The sequence below is a fragment of the Sphaerodactylus townsendi genome, linkage group LG10 (genome assembly GCF_021028975.2).
Source record: "Sphaerodactylus townsendi isolate TG3544 linkage group LG10, MPM_Stown_v2.3, whole genome shotgun sequence".
In the NCBI taxonomy this organism is placed as follows: Eukaryota; Metazoa; Chordata; class Lepidosauria; order Squamata; family Sphaerodactylidae; genus Sphaerodactylus; species Sphaerodactylus townsendi.
In genome coordinates, this window is record NC_059434.1 from 79,872,735 (window position 1) to 79,893,905 (window position 21,171).

Sequence of the window (21,171 nt, forward strand, 5' to 3'; positions counted from 1 at the left end):
ACCTGAATCAACCAAAACTCAACTACTTTTGTGCAATATTTCTCTATATGATTGTTCCTTTCTTCAAGCCAATTTCAAATGTATTCGTCCTAAGAATAAAGGATTTCACTCAAAACATGTTTCTTGGACAGAGCCGTCCCCTCGCTTTAGGTGCATGATCATAATTGATTTTTTTTCTTAGCCTTTTCCTACTATTTGCTCGCAAGTGAATCAGACAGGTATTATTTTGTTTTGAGCTCCATTTCATCAAAACTTTTCTCTGTTTAAGAAATAACAGGCTGATGTGTAAAGTTTTACAGGTGTACTGAGGAGTCTATGGATCCTGCAAGGCCTTGTTGGCTTTGATCTAACAAATGGTTTCAAAAATCTGGTATGAACTCAAATGAATTATCAGAAGCTTAATGTGTGGAAAAGGTAAGTTGAAGATTTCCATGGGACAGAGGCACGTGCTAAGCAGTGTCCTATGAGGAATAATGGCCTTTTCTGCACAATCAAAATAAAATGTTTTGAGGTAGGAAAGAACATGTTTTCTCCGTGGAGTTCCACATGGTTTTTACCTCCAAACATTTTGAAAACGTTTTATTTCCAGCATCCTTTTTTACAACGATTCTTTAGCCTGAATTGGCTGTACGGTCTCTATAATACATTTTCTACGCCTCTCAGCCGTCCCCAACCATCCTCCTCAGCGCCATTTTCTGTCACGTCACTAAGGTCACTCTGTTTCTTCTCGCCTTATTATTTTGGGGGGGTTCTTGGCAATGGCAACCCTGCAGACAACTAGGGCTTGCAACCTCAAGCATTTGCTACCCTCAGCAAATCAAGATGGACTAGGTGTCAAACTCGTGGCCCTCCAGATGTGATGGACAACAGTTCCCATCATCCCCTGCCAGCATCATGGAGGGCTGCGAGTTTGACATCTAAGGTTAAACTCGAACATGGAACGGGGTGGCCAACCACTGGGTAGCACCTGAAGTTCTCCCAGAATGACTAGCCATCTACACACCATCGCACAGTCCACCCTCCCAAACAGGCATTTCTTAAAGGGCACTGATTTCTGTAGTCTGGAATCAGCTGTAATTCCTGGAGATCTCCAAGTCCCACCTGGTGGCTGAAGACCTAATATTACCGCCAGGAAAATAAACAAAATATTTTCCTGAAGTCAGGTTGCCTGGCTACACTGGCTCCATGCCCGGACACGGAGACTTGTGTGTTTCAGAAACCTCCATAAGGCTCACAGAGAATGTATATGTATGTTTGTGCCAATGCTATATGGTTTCCCTTGTGTTTGTGTCATTCTAGGATGTAATAAAAGCCCCTCTTAGTTGAGTTTATGCCTGCAGTTTAGGATTTTAGATTAACAAGGTTCTTCAGTTAGGTTAAGGTTATGTTAGTTTTAAGCAAATCCTGCCAATAGGTTTAGGAAAGTCTTGCCTATGTATATGTGTTTGTCCTTTAAGGTTTCCCTAATGTTTAAGTTAGAAATGTTATTTTTGAAATTTGTGTCTGACAGTAAAAGCAATAGCCTGTAAAGGTGTGATATTAAGGGACAGGAAAGTTGGCTCTGGAATGCAACTTAGACCAACGCCCAGCCGATCCTTTGACAAGGACAAAGACCCTCTTTGGACTTGCAAATCAAATCTGTTGCAAGCACCCAAAGGTCCCCCAACTGTTGGAAGACCCTGGATTTCATTTCCCATTCTGGCAGGCTGCTCTACAGAAATATGGATCTCAGTTCAGAGCCATGAGGTATAGCTGTCAAGAGGAGGTGGATTCTAATCTGGAGGACTAGGTTTGATTCCCCACTCCTCCACCTGAGTGGCAGAGGCTTATCTGGTGAACCAGATGTGTTTCCACCACCATTGGACAGTTCGAACCTTCCTTTGTTACAGCAAAGTGAGGCGGGAGCCTTAGGGCATTACTGAAAGGTACAGCCATCTGATAGGAGATAGCTGGGCGTGGCGGTGAGCCCATCTGGATCTTCTGAATAGAGATAGACGCTATCTGCTTTCCATTCTGCACCATCGCAGGAAGACACCTGACAGTGGGATTTGGTAATCCCATTCAGAAAAGTGTAACTGTATCTTGTTTTTGAACTGTCTTGTTTTACAATTGGTGTTTGGGTGAGGGACCTGCCCCCTCACCTCCCCTTTTGCCCCCTTTGAAGTTTGGGAATAAAAGTTCTTGCACTGTGTTGCAAGAGGCAATTCCCTCCTGAACGAGCTGTGACCACCACTTGCAATAAAATCCTTTTGTTTTGAAGAACGTCTGCTTCCTGCGCCTCATTAAGTTGCTGAGCTGAAATCACTTATTGTTACCTGGCAAACAGCAGTAACACTAATTTGGTAAGTACCTGGAGATTTGAGGGTCGAGCAGGGGGGGGGGGGATGGGATTTGGGGAAGGGAGGGACGTCATTAGGGCATAATGTTATAGTCTGTCTTCCTAAGGAGGAGCCATTTTCTCCAGGAGAACTGATCTCTGCAGTCTGGCAAGCAATTGTAATTCCAGGAGACCTCCAGGCTCCACCTGGAGGTTGGCAACCTTAATGGGTTATATGGTATCCCATCCCACTGAGCTCCTTGCCCTCCCCAAACGCCACCTTCTCCAGGCTCCACCCCAAATATTTCCCAACCTGGAGTTGGCAACCCTACGTAACGTGACTCAGGTGAACCCTCTGACCAATCAGAGACTTTTACTCCTCTCCCGATTTAAATTCCAAACGCAGAGAACGTTGGTCCGCTTCACCCGGCCACGCATGCGCCAATCCTTTCTTTTTTTTCCCTACCCCCCCCCCCCCCCCAACCCCGAGCATTGCGTAACACCAGGAGCAAAAGGTGATTAGGTTCAGACTGGACGCTGACGTCCCTCCTGTCCACAATTCTTAACTAATGCGCATGCGCGCGGCGCAGCTCACCACAAGCTACTGTGAAGGGGTGGGGCGAGAAGGCACAGCCTCGGCGCCTGATTGGCAGGGAGCGGCGGCTGCCTCGGCTTGTCTGGGTACGGCGGCTGCGTGGGGTCGTGCAGCGATTGCGCAATCGGCTCTGCGGGCCCGCCCGGCTTGAACGGGAAACGACGAGGCGCGCCGCGAGAGTCTCGGAGCCGGGAGGAGCGGAACGGACAAGGGCGCTGCCCTGGCGTCTTTCTCTCCACGATGTGGGATGGGTTGAGGCGGGCTCCGCTGCTGAAACGACGGCGGAGGCGACGACGGCAAGCGAGGTGAGGGACAGGAAACGACCGGCTCTTACCGTAATTGCCGCGGTGCAGGCACAGCCCTTCTCTGCTTTTACCTTAATGCCGGTAGTAGTGGAGCCCCCTGAATCGCCCCCTCTTATAAGGCTCTGCTGGTCCTTTTCTCTGCAAATGGGTGTAATAAAAATAAATGTTAACAAAGAAGACCGGGCCGTCTTCCGCGTGTTCTTTTAGGGGAACAATGCTCAGATTAGCGTTAATTTCCGTATCACTAATCACCATACAGAGCAGCTTGGGTTTTTGTTTTTGGGTTTTTTTTTGTTTTGGGGGGTTTTTGTTTTTTAGTCAACGTTGCATGCAGAAAGAACAGTTACTGACCTTGATAGATTGACAAAGTGGTCCTATATTAGTGATGGCGAACCTTTTAGAGACTGAGTGCCAGGGGCGGAGCAAGGGGAAACTCTGTCTGTGCCCCTGCCAGGCCCTCATCTGCCCCTACCCTGCCCTGGAGCGTCACTGGAACACTCCAAAACACCCCCATTACACCCCTGGAATGCCCTTGCCATGCCTCGCAGGGGCATTGTGCACCCCTCACCCACTTGGCACTATGCCACTGCCCAGTGGCCAAACTAGGGTGACAGCACGCGTGCTGACAAAGAGGGCTCTGAGTGCCACCTCTGGCATGCGTGCCACAGGTTCGCCACCACTGTCCTATATACTAATGCAGAAAGACGGACTCCCGTCTAATAGGAGCCTTGTTGAATCACACCAGTGATCCAACAACCTGTAGCTATCAGTGGTCTGCCAAATTCAGGCAGTAAAGCAGAGCGTGAAGGCTAATCACCTTGCTGGTTCTCTGCCCAACATTTTTCATAGCCCCAGCACCAGTTTATGAGTTCAGCCTACACAAGAAGCCCAATTTTTAATGGATTCTAGCACTTTCAGATTATGGGGGTGTTTAAATATTCCCCTATTTAAATAAAACACCTTCCTTGGTTATGATTTTCTCCATAACTTGGTTTATTTACATCTGCAGGGAGAATGGGAATTTCCTTACAAACTTCTAAATATTTGTCCTGTTAGTATCTTGCAGTTGTAACACACCTTTGTTCTTTTACGTCAGAGATCTCATTTCCGACTTCATAGGATATTCTATGTCTTAAGCTCTGAAATACGTTTTATGAAGTAGATGTTTTTGCACTGCGGTACAGTTAACCTTTCCCTGTTACGGTTTTGATATATTGCGGGTCAGCATAAGAAATTAAATGGGAATTTAGGGGGGTGGAAGCTGCAGAAAACCTGCGAAGTCCTGCAGATGACACAGGAGAAGTTTAGAAACTCAGAAATGCCCAAAATGTATGCATAGTGTTCTATAATATCAACGTGTTTTATTTTTTAATACCATAAATATACACAATTTCTTTTTTTAAGTTGAAAGAAAAAAAAATCGACTTATTTTCTGGTTTTTGATTGAGGGGGGCCTAACCCCAGCGACGTGGAAGGGATAACTGTACTAGGCATTAAACCAGAATGACTTTTTTGTGGTGGCGGGGTCTGTTTGCAGGTAAACTGTAGCAGAGACCTTGAGGATTACTTGTCATCCTTCACTTTTGCCTTGAAACGCTGCTAAAATGCACCAGAAAATCCTTAAGAGCGCTCATTACATTGAGCTGGGAAGTTACCAGTACTGGCCAGTCTTGGTGCCTCGAGGGATCCGCCTGTACACCTACGAACAGATTCCAGTATTCCTTAAGGACAATCCTTACATCACGGATGGCTACAGGGCGTATCTGCCTTCCAGGCTGTGTCTGAAAAGGTACGAAGTTGGTGTAGATGTTGTCTGGAGGTTCAAGCTGTGCTTCAAGGAAGCATGAAACAGTTTTGAGGTAAAACTAGTTCCCAGGAAGAAAGATGCTGTAACGTAAGTGAAATCCAGTTCAGCATGAATTGTTTTAGCCTGAAGGCTCAACACTAGCCAGTGTTAGGAAGCTGCTGAGCTTGTCAGGTTGCTAAATAAGTGGTCGTATACTGGGGCACGAAGGCTGGCTCCCATCCAATAAGAGCCTTCTGGAATCACACCAATGATCTAACAACCTGTGGCCATCAGTAGTCTGCCAGATTCAGGCTGTAAAGCAAGGTGTGAAGGTTAATCACCTTGCCTTGTCTGTTTCCAACATTTTTTGGGAGCTACCCCTTACATGGGTGTAAGGAATGTGGGTATCTTAGCTGCTTTTACGCAAGTATACTATAATAGCATTTCTGTACAATGCCTTAAACCAAGTTAGGGGACAGCACAGTGTATGAAGCCAGTGCATCTTAGCCACAGTGCCAGACCCTGGATTTCATTTCCCATTCTGGCAGGCTGCTCTACAGAAATATGGATCTCAGTTCAGAGCCATGAGGTATAGCTGTCAAGAGGAGGTGGATTCTAATCTGGAGGACTAGGTTTGATTCCCCACTCCTCCACCTGAGTGGCAGAGGCTTATCTGGTGAACCAGATGTGTTTCCACACTCCTGTGTTCCTGCTGGGTGACCTTGGGCTAGTCACAGTTCTCTCAGAACTCTCTCAGCCCCACCCACCTCACAAGGTGTCTGTTGTGGGGAGAGGAAGGGAAGGAGCTCGTAAGCCACCTTGAGTCTCCTTACAGGAGAGAAAGGTGGGGTATAAATCCAAACTTTTCTTCTTCTTCAAAGTGCAGAAGTAACAGCATTGCTTATCTCTGTAAGGTAAAAACTCTGAAGCGTACAAATGGCAGGAATGTGGCTGAATGTAAGACAAAATCCCACACATGAGATCTCACAATAGGGAAATGGCTGTAGGCAGTCCTCTGAACATCTGTCCCCTTGCCTTTTCATACTGCGAACGCTGTCTGTGTTAAGACTTAGGAATAGAGAAGTGCATGTACCTCACTGGAGAAGCCAAAGGGCTGCAGGCAAACCAACAGACCACTAGCCCTGCATCAGTACAAAAGTGTCTCAAATGCATAACAGTGAAGGATAGGAACTGAGAGATAAGGCGCTGGTTAACATGTGCTGGTGGAAGCAAGAAAGCATCAGCTCCCATAATGAGCCATGCTGTAGTGGGTTGGGATGCCCGTGGCCACAATACATTAAGCGACTGTCTCCTTCTCCCCTTCCCAGCTTGTTCATTTTGTCCAATGAGACGGTCAACATCTGGAGTCACCTGCTGGGCTTCTTCCTGTTCTTCGTTTTGGGCATCTACGACATGACTTCTGTGTTGCCTTCAGCGAGTGCCTCGAGAGAAGATTTTGTTATTTGCTCCATTTGTCTCTTCTGCTTCCAGGCAAGTCCTTTTATCAGCTGCAGACCAATCCTCAATCCTGGGAGGTGTCCCGTTTCTGGATCAGCCTTATGCTGCCCCCAGAATGGCTCTGGAGCTTGGCCGCAGTCTGCAGCGTGATTTCTCTCAGGCTTCTTCAGCCTGCGGCTCTTTTCCTTCAGCAGCAGTGGCGTAGGAGGTTAAGAACTCGTGTATCTAATCTGGAGGAACCGGGTTTGATTCCCAGCTCTGCCGCCTGAGCTGTGGAGGCTTATCCTGGGCACTCCCACACACGCCAGCTGGGTGACCTTGGGCTAGTCACAGCTTCTCGGAGCTCTCTCAGCCCCACCCACCTCACAGGGTGTTTGTTGTGAGGGGGGAAGGGCAAGGAGATTGTGAGCCCCTTTGAGTCTCCTGCAGGAGAAAAAGGGGGGATATAAATCCAAACTCCTCCTCCTCCTCCTTCTTCTTCTTCTTCTTCTTCTTCTTCTTCTTCTTCTTCTTCTTCTACTTCTACTTCTACCTCTACTTCTACTTCTACTTCTTCTACTTCTTCAGATTGTCATCCTCTGTGCCAGCAGTGTGTCGCTGATCTCCAGGCCATGGGAAGCATTTGCTTGAAGTGTCAAAATGGCCACCACTTGAGCAGCAGTGGCGTAGAAGGTTAAGAGCTCGTGTATCTAATCTGGAGGAACCGGGTTTGATTCCCAGCTCTGCCGCCTGAGCTGTGGAGGCTTATCTGGGGAATTCAGATTAGCCTGTGCACTCCCACACACGCCAGCTGGGTGACCTTGGGCTAGTCACAGCTTCTCGGAGCTCTCTCAGCCCCACCTACCTCACAGGGTGTTTGTTGTGAGGGGGGAAGGGCAAGGAGATTGTCAGCCCCTTTGAGTCTCCTGCAGGAGAGAAAGGGGGGATATGAATCCAAACTCTTCTTCTTCTTCTTCTTCTTCTTCTTCTTCTTCTTCCTTCCACACTGAGCCAGGAGAGAGATCTGTGATATTTAGTGGTTCTTAAGAACCACTTCAGGTAGTCAGAAGGGAATTATTATTATTATTATTATATTGATACAAAAACAGCAAACAAGATCAATATGCTGGATTTTGTACTATATCACACGTCGGACACTTCCCAAGCATCTAGGACTGTGTGATGTATCGACGAATAATGCGTGCAGAGCCGAGTAGGGTGGCCTTTTGCAGCTGACATATGGTGATTTTGTCAGCACCAATTGTTTTTAAGTGCCGTTCAAGATCTTTAGGCACTGCACCCAGTGTGCCGATCACCACTGGGACCACCTTTACTGGTTTGTGCCAGAGTCTTTGTAGTTCAGTCCTTAAATCCCCGTACCGTGTAAGTTTTTCCAGTTGCTTCTCATCAATCCTTCTGTCACCAGGAATTGCAATTATTATTGTTGTTGTTGTTGTTGTTGTTGTTATATTGATGTTGTTGTGGTTGTTGTTATTGTTTATTGTTTATTAAATTTAATAGACCACCCTACCCCCGAAGGGCTCAGGGCGGTGTACAATAAAACCCAACAACAAACAGAATAAACATAATATAACAGTATAAATCAGAAGGTATATTAAAATCCATTACAATCAGTAGCAGAATTAGCAGGATGCAGGGTCTGAGTCAGAAGGCTTGACTCTGCTTTCCAGGCCAAAAAAAAAAACATTTTTTGCTCAACTGCAGGTGCACAAGCTTCTTTTGATGTATCTGCATCTTCAGCTAACCTGAAATGTTAATTAGAGGAGAGTGATTTCGCCCAGTAGTGGAAACATGTTCAATTATGAAGGTGTGGTCTTCGGCAGCTCCTCTTGAGATGTCTTGAGACTTTCTGCTTCCATAATGTTTTGATATCCCCATCTGGTGGTGATATAAAAACCTTGCTTTCTAGAGAGCCAACGTGGTGAACCAGGTTTGATTCCCCATTCTCCACCTGAGCAGCAGACTCTTATCTGGTGAACCAGGTTTGTTTCTCCACTCCTACATTCCTGCCAGGTGACCTTGGGCTTGTCACAGTTCTTCGGAACTCTCTCAGCCCCACCTACCTCACGAGGTGTCTCTTGTGGAGAGAAGAAGGCAAATGAGTTTGTAAGCCCCCTTGAGTCTCCTTACGAGAGAGGAAGACAGAGTATAAAAACCCTTCTTCCGATCACAATTGTCAGAGAGAAAAACAGTGCCTCTAGTTTGTCTCTTACGAAACTAGATTCCCCAAAAACTGACATGAATTTGTTTGACTGTTTTATAGGTCTGTATGCTCTGCTCAGTAGGGTACCACCTTTTCTGCTGTCATCGCTCAGAAAAAACGAGCCGACGGTGGATGGCACTGGATTATGCAGGCATTTCCATAGGCATCCTGGGCTGTTACGTGTCTGGAGTCTTTTATGCATTTTATTGCAATAACGTAAGTCGATGCTTTAAAACGGAAAAAGTTTGTTCCTGGCATTTCTCCAGGACTTCCTAATTCTTTAGCCATGTTTAGGTATTTGAAGGGATGTCATGTTGGGGAGGGAGCAAGCTTGTTTTCTGCTGCTCCAGAGACTAGGACAGTGGTGGCGAACCTATGGCACGGGTGCCAGAGGTGGCACTCAGAGCCCTCTCTGTGGGCACTCGCAAACAGAGTGCCCCCCCCCCACACATCTAGGCTGGCCTGGGCCGCTGGGCTCGATTATTTGCGTTAAACCTAAGACCAAGTTTTGGAGAAGTAGCGTAGGTAACCCTGTTAAGTGCTGTTAAACCCCACTGATTTTCATGCGAAGAACTAAAGCACGATTCTTTACCTGGGAGTAAGCTCAGTTGCTGGCAATGGGGCTTGCTTCTGAGTAAACCCTCCTGGGGTCGTGATTCACCCATTGGAAGAGTTGCATGGTTGCTTCAAAGCAAAGCCACCGACTACCACCAAGCTTACGCCTGAGTAAAGCAACCCTCGGAGCCAGCCATTTTTTCTAAACTAAAACCTCAGTATCCAGGTTAAATTGCCGTGTCAGCACTTTGCGATAAATAAGTGAGTTTTGGGTTGCAATTTTGGCACTCGGTCTCGTAAAAGGTTCGCCATCACTGGACTAGGACCAGGAGTCATGGGTTCAAGGTGAAGGAAAAGAGATTCCACCTAAACAGCAGGAAGAACTTCCTGACAGTAAGGGCTTTTCAACAGTGGAATACACGACGTCGGAGTGAGGTGGAGTCTTCTTCTTTGGGGGGGTTTAAAGAAAGGCTGGGTGGCCATCTGTCAGGAGTGCTTTGATTGTGTGTTCCTACATTGCAGGGGGTTGGACTTGATGTCCCGTGGGGTCTCTTCCAGCTCTGTGATTCTAGTGACCAGTCAGAGGCTATGTACCGGGTTTTTTTCTTTCTCTCCCCCTCCAGTACTGGCGTCAAGTGTACTTGATCACCGTGCTTGCGATGATCTTAGCCGTCTTCTTTGCCCAGATCCACCCGAGTTACCTCACTCAGCAGTGGCACAGGCTGCGCTCTGTCATATTCTTCTGTGTCTCGAGCTATGGAATCATTCCGACCGTCCACTGGATTTGGCTCAACGGAGGCATCGGTGCATCTATCGTGCAGGTAAGCCAAGAAGCTACTGGCTTTGCAAGCAAAAATCCTCTGCGCTTATTCTGAAGTGGGTCCTGTGGAGTTCATGGCATTTGCTTCTAGGTAAGCTTGCTTCGGATTTCATCCTTTCTCTCAGTCGTTCCCTCAGAGAAACGTGTTCTTAAATCACCGCTTCAAATGTAAACATCGGCTAGTACGGTGTGCCGTAATTCAACGCTGCTCCTCAAGCAGTGGCGTAGGAGCAGCAGTGGCGTAGGAGGTTAAGAGCTCGTGTATCTAATCTGGAGGAACCGGGTTTGATTCCCTGCTCTGCCACCTGAGCTGTGAAGGCTTATCTGGGGAATTCAGATTAGCCTGTACACTCCCACACAGCCAGCTGGGTGACCTTGGGCTAGTAACAGCTTCTCGGAGCTCTCTCAGCCCCACCCACCTCACAGGGTGTTTGTTGTGAGGGGGGAAGGGCAAGGAGATTGTAAGCCCCTTTGAGTCTCCTGCAGGAGAGAAAGGGGGATATAAATCCAAACTCTTCTTCTTCTTCTTCTTCAAGATGAAGATAAAGGAATTTATCTTACCGTATCCTGCAGATGACAGAAGCGGATGCAGTTTCCATCAGTTCTCTCACTCCTGCCCTTTGTCACTTCTGATGTTCATGAAGGTTCTGACAGTGCCCATACCCTGTCTCGTAGAAAGAAAACATTCCCTGCTGTCACCTGTTCTTCTGAGAAGGGCCATAGGCACGTCTGCTGCAGCGGCTCAGTTGAGGCTCATGGCTCCTTCCAAGCAGCAGCAGTCCCCCATGCCACCTCTCCTCAGTCTCACATCACCCTTCCCTCTCTGTCCACTTGGCCTGGTGGACAGAGGGAGAAAGGAGCAGGGAGGAGGCAGAGAAGGAAGTCTGAGAGACGAAACAAGACATCCCCGCAGGGGCTTTATTCTTTTTGCCCCCACCCTCGCTCCCTTCCCCAGGATCTCACGACTTCCCAGCTGCCGCCACAGCTTGATTGGTGATCTTCCATCCAAGTACTACTCAGGGTTGATCCTGTTTACCTTTTGAGATCTGACGAGACCAGGCTAACCTGGACCTTTTCCCACGAGAATGCGAATGGTTTTGCAGTTCCCTTATCCTCGGCTTGATCAATTTGGGCTGGAAGCAGAACTTTGTGTTGTGAGCTGTGCGCTTTGTAGTTCCCAGTTCCTCGTCTTGCAGGCGTCCGCAGAGCAGTGGCATTTGGGTACCCTGGACTGACATTTAAGAGTCCAGCTTCCAACAGTTTTGCTTCAAAGGGCACACAGGACAAACTTGGGTTCTGTTTAACTAGAGACAGACAAGATTTTTAGGGTTTAAACTTTTGAAAGTCAAAGCTCCGTTCATCAGATTTAAGGTTGTGCTCAGCTTCAGTTCACCTTTTACGAAACGCTGCCTTTGTGGGAACAGCGTGAGGGAGTGGGCGCTGTAATTGCCGTAATAAATAACGTGTGTGGTTTTATTTGTGATTCTGCCTACACGAATAGCAGTTGGCGTAGCGAACAATATCCTTCTCTAAGTCTGTTTATGTCAAAGTTCAGGGATATAGTTTCTATTTGAAATTGGTTGTACACCTCCTTCCATTGTAAATATCCATAAATCGGGAACTTTCTGTCCTCCACAGTAAACGCTGTTTCTTTCTTTTAGGAGTTTGCTCCACGGGTGATTGTGATGTACTTAATAGCTGCTATAGCGTTTCTCTTCTATATTTCCAAAGTCCCAGAACGATATTTCCCTGGTAAGTATATACAGGTGCTAGATTCTTTAAAAAAAAAAAAAAGATGTACACTACTGAAGGTTTCATTAGCTCAAAGGTTGGCAGGGATCTCGGGAATTGGAATGACTGTACCACAAATGGTTGTATGTGGTTCTGAAAGTGGAGGATTATTTAGCTGCGTGCAGAAATAGAGGGATTGTGGAATTGAGGAATTTGTGTTGAACTGTGTGGCTGCTGGGTATTCTATATGATGTGGGCCAGAGTTCCCAACCTAGATGCAGCCTCCTTGTCATATAAAGCCCTCAAGACTTCCTGTCACTCGGAATGGTGGGACATTATAGAAACAAAAATTAACAAATTAGGCTATTCTTTGGATTATCTGGCCATGCTGCCATCTAAAGAGACTTTCCAACTTCTGAAGAGAAGGCTGTTTGACCAGGAACATCAGATCCTACTCGAAAAGGCTTCCAGGACTTGTTCTCCTTTAGCTCTAGGTATCACCTATATTGGTAATAAGGGGGCTCAATAACTGCACCGGATAACCGTGCCCAGGCTCCGTAGAGCAATGATGTTGGCCCGTTGCCCCCCCACCCCCCCCCCCCCCCCCACCCCCCCCCCCCCACCCCCCCCCCCAAAACACCCACAAAACCTCCCCCCCCTGGCCGGCGCCCCCCCCCCCCCCCACCCCCCCCCCCCCCCCCCCCCCCCCCCCCCCACCCCCCCCCCCCCCCACCCCCCCCCCCCCCCACCCCCCCCCCCCCCCACCCCCCCCCCCCCCCACCCCCCCCCCCCCCCACCCCCCCCCCCCCCCACCCCCCCCCCCCCCCACCCCCCCCCCCCCCCACCCCCCCCCCCCCCCACCCCCCCCCCCCCCCACCCCCCCCCCCCCCCACCCCCCCCCCCCCCCACCCCCCCCCCCCCCCACCCCCCCCCCCCCCCACCCCCCCCCCCCCCCACCCCCCCCCCCCCCCACCCCCCCCCCCCCCCACCCCCCCCCCCCCCCACCCCCCCCCCCCCCCACCCCCCCCCCCCCCCACCCCCCCCCCCCCCCACCCCCCCCCCCCCCCACCCCCCCCCCCCCCCACCCCCCCCCCCCCCCACCCCCCCCCCCCCCCACCCCCCCCCCCCCCCACCCCCCCCCCCCCCCACCCCCCCCCCCCCCCACCCCCCCCCCCCCCCACCCCCCCCCCCCCCCACCCCCCCCCCCCCCCACCCCCCCCCCCCCCCACCCCCCCCCCCCCCCACCCCCCCCCCCCCCCACCCCCCCCCCCCCCCACCCCCCCCCCCCCCCACCCCCCCCCCCCCCCACCCCCCCCCCCCCCCACCCCCCCCCCCCCCCACCCCCCCCCCCCCCCACCCCCCCCCCCCCCCACCCCCCCCCCCCCCCACCCCCCCCCCCCCCCACCCCCCCCCCCCCCCACCCCCCCCCCCCCCCACCCCCCCCCCCCCCCACCCCCCCCCCCCCCCACCCCCCCCCCCCCCCACCCCCCCCCCCCCCCACCCCCCCCCCCCCCCACCCCCCCCCCCCCCCACCCCCCCCCCCCCCCACCCCCCCCCCCCCCCACCCCCCCCCCCCCCCACCCCCCCCCCCCCCCACCCCCCCCCCCCCCCACCCCCCCCCCCCCCCACCCCCCCCCCCCCCCACCCCCCCCCCCCCCCACCCCCCCCCCCCCCCACCCCCCCCCCCCCCCACCCCCCCCCCCCCCCACCCCCCCCCCCCCCCACCCCCCCCCCCCCCCACCCCCCCCCCCCCCCACCCCCCCCCCCCCCCACCCCCCCCCCCCCCCACCCCCCCCCCCCCCCACCCCCCCCCCCCCCCACCCCCCCCCCCCCCCACCCCCCCCCCCCCCCACCCCCCCCCCCCCCCACCCCCCCCCCCCCCCACCCCCCCCCCCCCCCACCCCCCCCCCCCCCCACCCCCCCCCCCCCCCACCCCCCCCCCCCCCCACCCCCCCCCCCCCCCACCCCCCCCCCCCCCCACCCCCCCCCCCCCCCACCCCCCCCCCCCCCCACCCCCCCCCCCCCCCACCCCCCCCCCCCCCCACCCCCCCCCCCCCCCACCCCCCCCCCCCCCCACCCCCCCCCCCCCCCACCCCCCCCCCCCCCCACCCCCCCCCCCCCCCACCCCCCCCCCCCCCCACCCCCCCCCCCCCCCACCCCCCCCCCCCCCCACCCCCCCCCCCCCCCACCCCCCCCCCCCCCCACCCCCCCCCCCCCCCACCCCCCCCCCCCCCCACCCCCCCCCCCCCCCACCCCCCCCCCCCCCCACCCCCCCCCCCCCCCACCCCCCCCCCCCCCCACCCCCCCCCCCCCCCACCCCCCCCCCCCCCCACCCCCCCCCCCCCCCACCCCCCCCCCCCCCCACCCCCCCCCCCCCCCACCCCCCCCCCCCCCCACCCCCCCCCCCCCCCACCCCCCCCCCCCCCCACCCCCCCCCCCCCCCACCCCCCCCCCCCCCCACCCCCCCCCCCCCCCACCCCCCCCCCCCCCCACCCCCCCCCCCCCCCACCCCCCCCCCCCCCCACCCCCCCCCCCCCCCACCCCCCCCCCCCCCCACCCCCCCCCCCCCCCACCCCCCCCCCCCCCCACCCCCCCCCCCCCCCACCCCCCCCCCCCCCCACCCCCCCCCCCCCCCACCCCCCCCCCCCCCCACCCCCCCCCCCCCCCACCCCCCCCCCCCCCCACCCCCCCCCCCCCCCACCCCCCCCCCCCCCCACCCCCCCCCCCCCCCACCCCCCCCCCCCCCCACCCCCCCCCCCCCCCACCCCCCCCCCCCCCCACCCCCCCCCCCCCCCACCCCCCCCCCCCCCCACCCCCCCCCCCCCCCACCCCCCCCCCCCCCCACCCCCCCCCCCCCCCACCCCCCCCCCCCCCCACCCCCCCCCCCCCCCACCCCCCCCCCCCCCCACCCCCCCCCCCCCCCACCCCCCCCCCCCCCCACCCCCCCCCCCCCCCACCCCCCCCCCCCCCCACCCCCCCCCCCCCCCACCCCCCCCCCCCCCCACCCCCCCCCCCCCCCACCCCCCCCCCCCCCCACCCCCCCCCCCCCCCACCCCCCCCCCCCCCCACCCCCCCCCCCCCCCACCCCCCCCCCCCCCCACCCCCCCCCCCCCCCACCCCCCCCCCCCCCCACCCCCCCCCCCCCCCACCCCCCCCCCCCCCCACCCCCCCCCCCCCCCACCCCCCCCCCCCCCCACCCCCCCCCCCCCCCACCCCCCCCCCCCCCCACCCCCCCCCCCCCCCACCCCCCCCCCCCCCCACCCCCCCCCCCCCCCACCCCCCCCCCCCCCCACCCCCCCCCCCCCCCACCCCCCCCCCCCCCCACCCCCCCCCCCCCCCACCCCCCCCCCCCCCCACCCCCCCCCCCCCCCACCCCCCCCCCCCCCCACCCCCCCCCCCCCCCACCCCCCCCCCCCCCCACCCCCCCCCCCCCCCACCCCCCCCCCCCCCCACCCCCCCCCCCCCCCACCCCCCCCCCCCCCCACCCCCCCCCCCCCCCACCCCCCCCCCCCCCCACCCCCCCCCCCCCCCACCCCCCCCCCCCCCCACCCCCCCCCCCCCCCACCCCCCCCCCCCCCCACCCCCCCCCCCCCCCACCCCCCCCCCCCCCCACCCCCCCCCCCCCCCACCCCCCCCCCCCCCCACCCCCCCCCCCCCCCACCCCCCCCCCCCCCCACCCCCCCCCCCCCCCACCCCCCCCCCCCCCCACCCCCCCCCCCCCCCACCCCCCCCCCCCCCCACCCCCCCCCCCCCCCACCCCCCCCCCCCCCCACCCCCCCCCCCCCCCACCCCCCCCCCCCCCCACCCCCCCCCCCCCCCACCCCCCCCCCCCCCCACCCCCCCCCCCCCCCACCCCCCCCCCCCCCCACCCCCCCCCCCCCCCACCCCCCCCCCCCCCCACCCCCCCCCCCCCCCACCCCCCCCCCCCCCCACCCCCCCCCCCCCCCACCCCCCCCCCCCCCCACCCCCCCCCCCCCCCACCCCCCCCCCCCCCCACCCCCCCCCCCCCCCACCCCCCCCCCCCCCCACCCCCCCCCCCCCCCACCCCCCCCCCCCCCCACCCCCCCCCCCCCCCACCCCCCCCCCCCCCCACCCCCCCCCCCCCCCACCCCCCCCCCCCCCCACCCCCCCCCCCCCCCACCCCCCCCCCCCCCCACCCCCCCCCCCCCCCACCCCCCCCCCCCCCCACCCCCCCCCCCCCCCACCCCCCCCCCCCCCCACCCCCCCCCCCCCCCACCCCCCCCCCCCCCCACCCCCCCCCCCCCCCACCCCCCCCCCCCCCCACCCCCCCCCCCCCCCACCCCCCCCCCCCCCCACCCCCCCCCCCCCCCACCCCCCCCCCCCCCCACCCCCCCCCCCCCCCACCCCCCCCCCCCCCCACCCCCCCCCCCCCCCACCCCCCCCCCCCCCCACCCCCCCCCCCCCCCACCCCCCCCCCCCCCCACCCCCCCCCCCCCCCACCCCCCCCCCCCCCCACCCCCCCCCCCCCCCACCCCCCCCCCCCCCCACCCCCCCCCCCCCCCACCCCCCCCCCCCCCCACCCCCCCCCCCCCCCACCCCCCCCCCCCCCCACCCCCCCCCCCCCCCACCCCCCCCCCCCCCCACCCCCCCCCCCCCCCACCCCCCCCCCCCCCCACCCCCCCCCCCCCCCACCCCCCCCCCCCCCCACCCCCCCCCCCCCCCACCCCCCCCCCCCCCCACCCCCCCCCCCCCCCACCCCCCCCCCCCCCCACCCCCCCCCCCCCCCACCCCCCCCCCCCCCCACCCCCCCCCCCCCCCACCCCCCCCCCCCCCCACCCCCCCCCCCCCCCACCCCCCCCCCCCCCCACCCCCCCCCCCCCCCACCCCCCCCCCCCCCCACCCCCCCCCCCCCCCACCCCCCCCCCCCCCCACCCCCCCCCCCCCCCACCCCCCCCCCCCCCCACCCCCCCCCCCCCCCACCCCCCCCCCCCCCCACCCCCCCCCCCCCCCACCCCCCCCCCCCCCCACCCCCCCCCCCCCCCACCCCCCCCCCCCCCCACCCCCCCCCCCCCCCACCCCCCCCCCCCCCCACCCCCCCCCCCCCCCACCCCCCCCCCCCCCCACCCCCCCCCCCCCCCACCCCCCCCCCCCCCCACCCCCCCCCCCCCCCACCCCCCCCCCCCCCCACCCCCCCCCCCCCCCACCCCCCCCCCCCCCCACCCCCCCCCCCCCCCACCCCCCCCCCCCCCCACCCCCCCCCCCCCCCACCCCCCCCCCCCCCCACCCCCCCCCCCCCCCACCCCCCCCCCCCCCCACCCCCCCCCCCCCCCACCCCCCCCCCCCCCCACCCCCCCCCCCCCCCACCCCCCCCCCCCCCCACCCCCCCCCCCCCCCACCCCCCCCCCCCCCCACCCCCCCCCCCCCCCACCCCCCCCCCCCCCCACCCCCCCCCCCCCCCCCCCCCCCCCCCCCCCACCCCCCCCCCCCCCCCCCCCCCCCCCCCCCCGTCCCCCCCCCCCCCCACCCCCCCCCCCCCCCACCCCCCCCCCCCCCCACCCCCCCCCCCCCCCAGCCCCCTCCCCCCCAAACCCCCCCCCCCCCCCCACCCCCCCCCCCCCCCAACCCCCCCCCCCCCCACATTTTGCTCCTAACGTTTTGCCCATGGGCAAAACGTTAGGAGCAAAAACTACCAGACCACGGCCACAGCCTGGAAAACTTACTGCAGTCAGTTGATTCTGATTGTGAAAGCCTTGGACAATAAATCGAGTGACTGCTGGTAGGGTGGAGAGAACCTTTCTTTAGAATAGCTTCATTTCAGAATATCAAACTGCCTTCATCCCGAGTAGGAGGAAGTACTGAAGATGTAGCATTGCAGTAGATTAAGCTTCTTGGTCAGTGTCTTAAACAGTCCAGGTGTTCACATTTTTGCTGCCATGGTTGTACCTCAGTGGTGCGCTGCACTAAAACAGTGTTCAGTAAACTAATCTCTGTCCACCCTTTTTGCGCGTGTGGAAAGTAACCCCATATTGTTCGGCTGCCTTCTCGCGCTGTAGGAGCATAACAATAGTAAAAGACTGGCTGTGTGCTTAAGGAAAATCATCTGCCTGTGTTGCTCTGTGACAGACGCCTTATGTTTTGGTGCATTCGATCACAATTCGCTGAACATCGAGACTGTGTGAAACTTGTTCGTAGATGTTGAAAGCAAACTTGATGGGGGGGGGGTCCTTTTTTTAAAAGCTGCCGTCAGTATAGGAGGGAGGGTCCCTTTTAGAAAAGGAGAAAGCAACCTGTCAGTTTATTTTGGATATGAGCAGTGGAGCAAAACCCTCTTTTTAAAAAAAAAAATCCCTGAAGAGTGGAAAGGTTTACTGATCTAAAAACGTGGCAACGATATTGTCAGTTTTCCAAGGTAAAACCGAAGGGCTCTGGCTGTTTGCCTACTGCACGTGACAAAACGTTTGTAAATTGCAGCCTGTGTGAGGGAGACCTTTATTTTAAAGTTACTACCCTGTTTCCCCGAATATAAGACATCCCCGGAAAATAAGACGTAGTGGAGGTTTTGCTGAAGTGCGAAATAGAAGGCATCCCCCGAAAGTAAGACGTAGCAAAGTTTTTGTTTGGAAGCATGCCTGGCGAACAGAATACAGAAATATAAGACATCCCCTGAAAATAAGACATAGCGCATCTTTGGGAGCAAAAATTAATATAAGACACTGTCTTATATTCGGGGAAACACGGTATGTATAAATAGCATATTTCTAACAGAATAGCTCTTTGAAGACACTAGCAACCTAAATGCAAATTGACAGAACTATAGTAGAAGTCTTATCTCCTAAACCTCTGTCCCCTCCAAGGGCAGTGGGTATCAGCCAAACAAATGTATACCAGTAAGTTCTACTGGAGTCTCCTTTCAGACTTGACCTGCTCTAAGCAGTTGTTTAAATTGTGGCTTCGGCTTTTTTAAAAAAAACACCTTTATCCACTTTGCGAGTACAACAGAGGAGAGGGGAATCCTTTAACTGCACTGGAGCGCATTTCCATCTAACGGCATGACATGTCTTAGGTAACTACTGGCACTGTAAATAAAGACTTTACAGAAAATTTGTTTTAGTGGTGGTTTGTATACTGACCAGCAAAGTGGAGGAAGCCCAGGGACTAGAGCGGCAAGAGATGCATGGATAACATAGAGGCTCTTGATCTATAGCTGGGAAGTTTCCGTGCCTTTGAGATATGCCAAAGGAAAACCATCACCTGGTATAATAAGACAGTTCTGTACTCAACCAAAGATCTTCACGAGCCTCTTTCATCACTATGTGGTTTCCTCCCGCTCCTGGATATTGTATTCAATGGTTTGGATCTATTCGAAGCAGCCACCTGAAGCATGAATTCCTCATCTTTCCCTTCTACTTCAAAGGTGCACTATGGTGGATCCAGCCCATCGGCAGTAACTGAAAGCCAGCATGGTGTAGTGGTTAAGACCAGGTGGATTCCAGTCTGGAGAACTGAATTCGATTCCTCACTCCTCCACCTGAGTGGCAGAGGCTTATCTGGTGAACCAGATGTGTTTCCAAACTCCTGCATTCTTGCTGGGTGACCTTGGGCTAGTCACAGTTCCTTGGAACTCTCTTCAGCCCCACCTACCTGACAAGGTGTCTGTTGTGGGGAGAGGAAGGGAAATGAGCTTGTAAGCCAACTTGAGTCTCCTTACAGGAGAGAAAGGTGGGATATAAATCCAAACTCCTTCTGTTTCTTCCATTTCTTTTCCACTGGCCTCCCCCCCCCCCCCATGTGTTAATGGGCTAATTTGTACCATTTTGTTCAGATAAAGTGATTATAAAGTTGCTTCCTTTAAACAATGAAAAAATCCAATGCAACAAAATTAACTCAAGAGGACTGAAAACGTACACACCACTGGGATTGATAGCATTAAGAACAATTCGGACAAGACCTGCGAATAACGCAATTAAAACGTCTCGGAAGAATGTTTCTGAAGAATGCCCTTAGGAAAAAAGTACACGGTTGTCATTCATTCACCACAAATTATCCACGATACCAATTAGCAATGGATCTGATAGTAGAGATACCAGGTAGACTTTTATTTCTTTAGTAACAACTGCAAGTTATTTTTTCCATGTACATCAATTTCACAGAAGAAGTTAAAGTTCTGTTTTAGTGGTACACACACACGCGCGCGCTCACAAAGCTTTAGAAATTTCAAGTCTAACAAGAAATGGAAGTGTAATTTGAGAAAGTGCACTTAAAGCTGTTCACCAGCAATTAAAATATAGCATTATGCCTCTTACTCTTGAATGATGCCTTCATTGCATAAACCAAGCTTGGCTACACACACTATTTCTGTATTCCATCTCTCCAAAGAAGCATTTTAGAAAAATAGCTGGGCAACTACTAGGTTTGCAATTCCCAGTTTACGCTTTTAGCAGCTTTTGGCCATACTTGCTTGTTCAATGCCATGAAGGACTATTGTGACTGCAATGTTATTTAGATGACAAACTCCAAGAGGTGTGTGTGTATATTTTATATAAGTTTCTCTCTATAAAAAATACACCCTATCATATTAAACAAATCTCCAGATAAACTCTAGTTGCTATTTGTCACAGTAGAAGCTGTATCAATGTATTCTCACAGTAGAATTTTCTTGTTTTCTTGGGAGAGAAGGACTTCTGCCTTGCTCTCTCATCCACACGACGGCACCGATCCCGTCCCTCTAAATTACTGAGTGGTGTACCATTTCATTGAAAAGATGCAGATTCAAGCTGTTAAATGCAAACCCTTTCTCTAACACAGATTAAATATTAAAAGGGGAGAGGTTCATGTTTGACGCAGGGTGATGGTAGGGAACGGAATCAAGTTCATCAGTGGTACCTTTTGAAAATGGAGTTGTATGGGTTTCGGAAAGAAGATACACTCCCCGTGAGATGACCGCAGGGGTGTACCACCCAGGGGGACACATGGGGTCAAATGTCCCCGGGCTGTGGCCATTTAGTCACATGGGGGTGGGAAATTTCCCCTCCACACACACACCCCTCCTCCTTCCTCCAGGTCCATACACTGACTTCAGGACCTGGTGCAAAAAAAAGTTTGGTCGTGGTGGGGGAGGGCAAAAAACTCAGATTTTGCACCAGGCTACATTTTCCCTAGATAAGTCTCTGGGCGACAGCACCACCTCAAAGTGAATAGTTGAGCTGATGTGCTCCTCATTGAGAAAGATCACTGAAAAGCCTGGGACTAGGGTGGGATGAGCGCAGCCCACCTCGTGACCTAGGAAGGAAAAGGTTCACCATGCTCCTCGACACAAGCATTTCAGAGTGACATTATTAACATGTCCCAAATAGGAAACGCCAAGGAGAGCTACATGCTGATGCTGGAAGAGGCATACAACTGTCTGCTGAACACTTAGGGCAGGGGTGTCCAATTCTGAC

The 21,171-nt window shown here is 57.4% G+C and overlaps 1 protein-coding gene across 1 annotated transcript; it reads left to right on the forward strand.

Moving 5' to 3' along the window:
- The first annotated feature begins 3,018 nt into the window (after nt 1–3,018).
- Nucleotides 3,019–21,149, forward strand: PAQR3 (progestin and adipoQ receptor family member 3). Its single transcript, XM_048508764.1, has 7 exons — nt 3,019–3,217; nt 4,755–5,006; nt 6,332–6,494; nt 8,725–8,880; nt 9,843–10,040; nt 11,701–11,791; nt 21,085–21,149. Exons 2-7 carry the CDS (start codon nt 4,822–4,824, stop codon nt 21,147–21,149), a joined length of 858 nt encoding a protein of 285 aa, XP_048364721.1. The 5' UTR covers nt 3,019–3,217; nt 4,755–4,821.
- The last annotated feature ends 22 nt before the right edge of the window (nt 21,150–21,171 follow it).